Consider the following 7,607-nt stretch of genomic DNA (forward strand, 5'->3'; position numbering starts at 1 on the left):
ACAACTGTCAACAAACCGCTAAAATAGAAAATACAGTGATTGACGATGCCTAGCACAACCAGCTAACCAGTGAGCAGGAGACACCCACAATCGAGGAACATGTTGAACTTGGCAAACCAAAAAAGATTAAACTGAAGCGCGCAACTCCTGAATGGGCCACCAAGTAGAAATGTCCATTGAACCAGACGGAGGAAGATAAATAAGGAGGGCAGCACAATCAGTATAAACCCGGATTTTCAAGAAGCCTTTACGAATAGCAAACTCCAATCCCTAGGCACATGCTTGAAGCTTAGACTCCAACGCTAAACCTACCATAAAAGCCCGACAACCACCTCCTAGTACCTCAGAAGAATGAAGATCACGAACTATCCAGCCTGCTCCAGCCCTATAAGTAAAAAAATCCCAAGCCCCATCTATAATCAAACAAACCGTTAGAGAAATATAAGGTAATCCCTGTAGACAAAGCCTATGGACATCCTGCCTAGCCTCCAAATGACCCAAACAGGAAAACTGCGAAGACCTCTTCCAATCTAGAGCTTGCATACTACGAAGAAACCAATTTGTAGCTAAATCAACGATTGTCCTAGGGGACCAAGCAACATTCCTAAACCTCAGTTGATTACGAGAAATCCAAATTGCCCAAAGAAGAGCAAATAAAGAAGCAATACCCTTCCAATACTTCAACGACAAAAAATGAGAAATTATACTCGATAACCAAACACTAAACGGAGGAAACTGCATAAGGTCCTAATTAACGCCCAAAGCTCCAGATAGCCAAAAACTGCAAATAGCCACAATCTCTGAATGTATGAGATACAGATTCCACATCCACATGACAAAAGGACAAACTGGATCAATTGGAAAGAGCCTCGAGAATGTAGAATAGCTGCCAAAGGAAGAGCTCATGTAGCAATTTCCAACCAAAGATTTTCCACTTTGGAAGAATTGGTAAAGCCTAGAACATCCTCCACCATGCTGGAGAGATTCAAATATACTACTAGTACATGGTTTGTACCTTGTATGATGGTGTAGGTGATTTTTTTGGGCATTTAAATCTTTGGTATTTATCTAAATTTTGTGGTGATTGTGATTCAATAAACCGAGTCTAATTAATACTATTGAATGTTGCATATTTTTTTTTGATGATTTAAGTTTCATGTCCAAATCTAATAAGGAGATTATTTGAATACAGATACAGTATTAGTTTAAGGATATCATGCAATCGACACCTAATAATTACAATTTCTACTTTGTAGCATTTTGTATGAAAATAATTAAGTGCAACTTCATGAAGCATACTCCGCATCTAACAAGAGAGCTTGCTTTGCTTCCTTTCATGTTACTAAATAGGCAATATATTCTTAGATGCATCAACCATGGAAAAGCAAGAGAGGAGTGTCGTACGGTGTTCAAGACACAGGCCATACTAGGGGACACCGAGGGGTTCAAACACTAAAACACTAGTACAATGCATTAATACAGTACATCAATGAACATTTCTTGTTACTACTAACAATTTCCATCTGTACTCGACACTGTCTTCCCCTTCCTCTCAGATCCAACATCGACAGGAATGATCAGGTTGTCAAAAAGTTTTCTACCCAAAGATCGTTCCATCATAAACATGTTCAGCACATCCTCTGGCCTTTGATACGTAGTACTTAAGTTGGATTCATCTTGGGATTTCGACACAGACCTCAGCCTTTGTATCTCTAATTGAGTAGAGCTCAACTCCTCCTCAAGTTTAGCTAATTTAGTCTCAAACTCCTCTATCTTTCCCTTATGTGAGTCGGCCTTTTTTCCTTGTACTGATCGTGAAACAATATCAATTATTGGACCACACCCTGTACATGAAACAACACATACTGAGCAATCTAACAGTAATAATTTAGAGTAGTCTACTTGTACAATTGTATGAGAGATTGAGAGGTTTCACGAGTATCAATTACAACTTAAATCAAGGGCCTCTCTTTCGTTGGTTAGCCATATCTGCTGCAGTGACTAATTTCCTACATTTGGACAATGGTTAGTACAATTGAGGCACAGGTTAGTCTTGGAAGCTATCCCTTGTACTGGGTACATGGAAATGAGACTGGAAAGTGAGTACTACCCTCCTTTCACAAGATTATTAAACTTCTATTTTCTGAAAATGAAAACAGAAGCGTAACTTTAAAATTCCCGAAACTCCCACCAGCTCAACTTCCTGCACGGCTGCATAAATTCCCTCAGAGAAGCAAGTATTACAGAAAAGAAGACCCCGCTTTAGAAGACTGACTCCAGTAATTAAGACCTAATGACGGATTTTATCAATATTCAGATCTAGCATAAAACGCCTATTGTGGGTAATTTTGTGAGCTTAGAGAGGCCTTGCGAGAAAATAATGAGTGCAGGATAAGCACTTTACACCAAGATACAGAGCTAACTACTTGCTCACACACATAACAGCCAAAAGTTGTCTCATACAGTAATACGATAAGCATTGCAATGATCACTTTGCAAGCTTGTCCATCAACTAAGAAAAAATGCAACTAAAAAAAAAAACAAATGTTCTGTAAAACTTCTACTTGTAGAGTTTCATAAAATGATAATGGTCTATGGAAGCCATCGCAGAAATGTTTGCCTATGCGAACAGTTGTATACGAGCAGTTCCCAACAGATAACACGCTTGTTGCTCTAGCTTGTTCGTAGCTCATCCACTTTTGACAAAACTTTTAATGCATGATAAAAGTAATGAGTACATCGATTACCTTATATAGATAACTACTCCCTCCCGTTCTTATTTGTTGGTTACATTTTGAATCTTTTATTGAGAGAAAAATAGTCAGAGTGTAAACCAACAAAAAGGAGCAGAGGGAGTAATCCCTCTAAATCTTAATAGTCATTAAAAACTACCATTGTACTCTATCGAAAAAGTACCTAACATCTTATTCCTAACTATACAAACTTATTCATTCACATTATCAAACTATACTTAAAACTTGCTACAATGATCAAATTGACGAAAAGATTAATATCCACAAATTGCTCCGCCACTAAAGATCTTCAGGACATCCCCTATCACCAGCACCTTGGTATTTTTAATTGTGAGCTATTCTCCTAGATCGAGCTAAACTTGTTTTCAGATTTAGTTACTTTAGTCTCCAATTTCTCTACTCTTTCCTTAAGTGAATTAGCCTTTTTTTTTTTCACTGATTGTGAAATCAAATCAATAACTGAACCATCACATTCATTTTAAAAAGAACTCCTAATGTACTACTAAATCATCAACGAACAGGAAAATAACACATAGTAACTCAAACCACTGAGTAGCCATGCTTATAGGAGATAAACTGGAGTATATTTGATCAGCAAATTTCAAAATCCCAATCTTAAGAGGCCTAACTTCAGTTGGTTAGTCAGCTCACCTCTTTCTCAGTGGCTAATTCTCTACACTTGGACACCGTTAAGTAGGATTGAGGTTCGTTAGTCATTTCAGAGGAAGCTATTTTGTACATGGAGGCATGGAGCTCAGAAGAGATCATTTTACACAGTGCACTTCAATAAATTTATTAACAAAGGCATCATCTGAATTCCTTAGACTCCCTTTCAGCTAGCTTCTAGAAGTTTTATATATGTTTTGAAATGGATTTCAGAACTTACCCATCTTTTAAGATGACAAAGTAACTAATACTTCTTTAGTTATCATGCATCTATATTATATCCATTATTGCAATATAATCACTCCCAATAATACTTTTACTTGCAAAAATTTCATCCCTCTCAACAACAACAACATTGATATAAAGAAAAGAACATAACAAGATAATCATTTGAAAGAGTTTGAAAAAAGGTGAGTAAAGTGAGAAAAAGAAAGAGCATCCAAGAAAAACCCACACCAATTCAATAAATTCCCAAATTATAAGGCTATAGCATACACCATCAATCCATTGCCACAAAGCCCACAATCTACATCAACTAAAATCAAACTTTACCTTCTGTGTTTAGTTCAATCATGTGGATCATCTCATGCCTCAGTTTTTCTTTGAAGAGTACTAGAGTGTTAAACTATGCATACTTACTTAAATTGACCTATGTTACTCGGACTCTTCATACCCTCAACATTGGAAGTGGGTAGAATACCAAGACACTTCATTATAGTTCAAAATCATTGAAATTTTCACAAAATGGCTAAGTCGGACACTTGGACATGAACCCATTTTGGACATGGGCACCCGAGTCCAATTAGCATAGAATTTGACTTTGATCATGTCATTTAACCATGAAGCAGATTTCACTTTAAAAGTCATTGAATTATCACTACCAAGTTTATGATAGACACGTTATATACTGTTAACATGCAATTAATCAGCTTTAGTATTATAAAACCCTTAAACATATCAATAATAATAATCGGACTTGGGTACTAGACCTATTCCTGTAACACAATTCAAGTACTTTTATAATTTAGGTCCAAAATGAAGTGTCAAAGTGTTTATAAATCATACCCATGTCGAAGATCTGAAGATTTACTAATAACAATTTTTTATGCACAAATTTTCAGAAGATTAAAAAAAAAAACAATATAAATATAAACAAAAACGACATATGATCAAGAAATTCAATAATTAGCAACAAAATGAAAAAAAAAGAAAATACTAGTAAAAGAGAAGGAATATACCATATGATCGGGCGATATAAAGGGCGCTGTGTTTGGAGACATTGACGGCGAAACTGCTAAGGTTGTCGCGAACTTGATCATCGCACAAGTACCCGTGAAAGTCACGTGCTTTGCCGGCGACATGAACAGTGGAATCACGACAAATATCGTAGGTTTTCCGGCAAACATCTGTCACCGGCGTTATGTCGGGAGTGTTCTGTTTGACGGCGTTAATGGGTGAATAAATCCACTCCCAAATTCCCATTCTTTCTACTGTGCGCTTACTTGTCAACTACCGTAAGTAATCTATGACGAGTTTATTCATTTTGAGTCAAAAGACAGTCATACTTTATTTTTTTTGACAGGAATAATTTATACTTTTTGTTGTGAAATAAGGAGAAACATGAGAGATTAAGAGAGAATTAATCTGTGTATCTATTCCATAGAATAGAGATATACATATATATACAGATACAATGCTAGGGTTTGTTTTGAGAATAATAAACCCTAGATCTAGAATGTTTCGGAGAGTGTAGAGTATACAGACATCCACATATATTTCATAACACTTCCCCTTGGATGTCTATTATCGAAGATTGTGCCTCATTAAAACCTTATTAGGAAAAACCCTTGGGATAAAAACCTAATGAAGGAAAAAAGAGTATAACATTCTTCCTAATACACTCGAAATGCTGCCACGTTAAAAACCTTACCAGGAAAACCAGTGTGGGATAAAACCATGGTTAAGGGAAAAGAGTGCAACGTGTATTTTCTCCCCCTGAAGAATACATAACGTACTAACGTGAAATCTTCAAGTGCAATAAATCCGACGCGATATGGTTGGGTAACTTATTCCATGTAGTAGAACACCATTTCTTGATGATTGATCCTTTGAAATTGAACTTGAACTTGAATATTCAAATCTTCACATGGACTTATTGAGGCGTCTTCATTTCTTCATACTTGTGAAAATAATACATGTGTTTACCACTATTTCATTCGATAGTTTTGTTTCGAATTATCATAACAATTAGATGTTTGCCTTCATCTGGAGGTCACATATACTACAAAATGATGATCAATGATTGATCACATTATCCAAACATAATATCATGGAAACACTTAATATCATCATATATATTTCATTTTCCAGTATCATTAGAATTAAAAAATTAAACTAATTACATATTTTGCTCGTGGCTCTTCTGGGCCACAAGAATATTAATCTTAATAGTATTTCAACTTTATTCTTTAATTAGACATTTCATGTTTTACATGAGATTTCGCCAATGAATACAAAGACTTGTTGAATCTCACATACTCAAAGTTCAGGTTGAGATATCGATGATATAGTCATATTGACTTTTCATGAGTTTGATAATAATTGTAATATTCACATATAAAATTTGTAGGGCTATAGATATGTTGTATATAAGTTCTTCGGGAACTTTTCTTACATGATTCATAAATAATATTATATCACTGTCATATAAAATTTCATCATAATTATAAGCCCATTGGAATATAAATTTGTCTTTTTTTAATTTTCCATTAAAGTTGTAAATATGTATTCTATGTATATAATGAACAATTACATATACCGCAAACATTATATAGAAACTAGCTAATGCATGCAATATGAGATATAGGAATCATGATAAGATATTAAACAAAATATACAATGAATAATGCATCTAACAACTTCCTAAACATGCAATAAGCAATTCATTAACCTATGATTCACGCATGCACAGAGACATAAGACTCAAATTAATGCAAGACACTGTACAGTGTGGATTTAAAAATCCATATTTCATTGGACTTCTGGTCCATGATAAACTTTTAATTATTATCATTATGTCGACATTAAAATGGACATATGTATTTCAGATCCCTTATTCACTAGTCCATTCTATAATAATGCATATGCATATTATTTATCGGTTTCACAGTATACCGGTATTATAAAATTCAGTAAGATACAAGTTTTCATGCTAATCTACTATGATATCTGAATACATCTCCAATTGAATTGGTACCATTAAATTTTTTTTTTTCATATCATAGGCCATCTATTATAATTCTCAGATATCTATATATACCACTTCTATCTATGGTATTTCATACATTATGGTATTAATATCAGCTGCACTATCTTGCCATATATATATATCACATATATTGGAACTGATCTTACAATCTACAGTTCAGGTGTAGTGATTCAACAAAAATAGGCAAGATTCATCTCAATGTATGCACATTCTTCTATGACCAAAATATATATCTCTTTGCGTTTGAATGGGTCATAACGGTATACAAATCAAATAGTAGATGTGCAACCTATCTTGACATAAAAGTTGGCATGTAACTTTACAAAGTATTATAATAGGGATCAATTAATAATAATTTTATAATTTTGCCAACTTACTTCAATCCTCCCCCTTAAGTTGGTAAAATATCTTAAATATTGGGGCAATTCTTCGCCAACTTAGAATATAATTTCATGTGCATCAAATTTCGTCTCGTAGGATAATCATATATATTTAACAAAGTTCTATCTCTTTTGGAGAATAATGAAATTTTGTTCTCTTCTAGAGATCAATATTAATAGGGGGTAATAAATTGTGCAGTTGCTAATTTATTATTTTATTCCTTATTTGCTAACATACAATAGCCCAATCAAGAGAATTGTTATACAAATATAAACTTTCTTGTAATTTCACTAGGTGGTGATCTTCGGGATCACTAGAAATATTGATAGTATGATACTAGCTACTTAGAATTTCCACATATAACTTGTACGTGGTGAGCTTCTGGTCACCTAATTATTTGTCAACATATAAATTATTCTAGTGAACTTATGGTCACCAATTATTTAGAAAAACTAATGTATTATCTCTTGAACTTTTCTTTTCACACAAACTATTAAAAATCACAATCCAAATATAGCTCAATCTCATGTTATGTCTTG

The 7,607-nt window shown here is 34.2% G+C and overlaps 1 protein-coding gene across 1 annotated transcript; it reads right to left on the bottom strand.

Moving 5' to 3' along the window:
* Positions 1–1,265: 1,265 nt before the first annotated feature.
* On the bottom strand, positions 1,266–4,971 carry LOC110706155. Its single transcript, XM_021884060.1, has 2 exons — positions 4,658–4,971; positions 1,266–1,844 (listed from the first exon to the last, which is right to left on the bottom strand). The coding sequence occupies exons 1-2, from the start codon at positions 4,899–4,901 to the stop codon at positions 1,510–1,512; spliced, it is 579 nt and encodes a 192-aa protein (XP_021739752.1). The 5' UTR covers positions 4,902–4,971; the 3' UTR covers positions 1,266–1,509.
* Between the last annotated feature and the right edge of the window lie 2,636 nt (positions 4,972–7,607).

The sequence above is a fragment of the Chenopodium quinoa genome, unplaced genomic scaffold, assembly GCF_001683475.1.
Source record: "Chenopodium quinoa cultivar QQ74 unplaced genomic scaffold, ASM168347v1, whole genome shotgun sequence".
NCBI classification, from domain to species: Eukaryota; Viridiplantae; Streptophyta; class Magnoliopsida; order Caryophyllales; family Amaranthaceae; genus Chenopodium; species Chenopodium quinoa.

What these genes read in the sequence shown, in the direction of transcription:
- LOC110706155 (XM_021884060.1), bottom strand. Translation starts at nt 4,901, where the DNA reads ATGGGAATTTGGGAGTGGATTTATTCACCCATTAACGCCGTCAAACAG. An exon ending in TTATATCGCCCGATCATATG is followed by an intron (nt 1,845 to 4,657) that starts GTATATTCCTTC and finishes TTTCATGTACAG; the next exon opens with GGTGTGGTCCAATAATTGAT.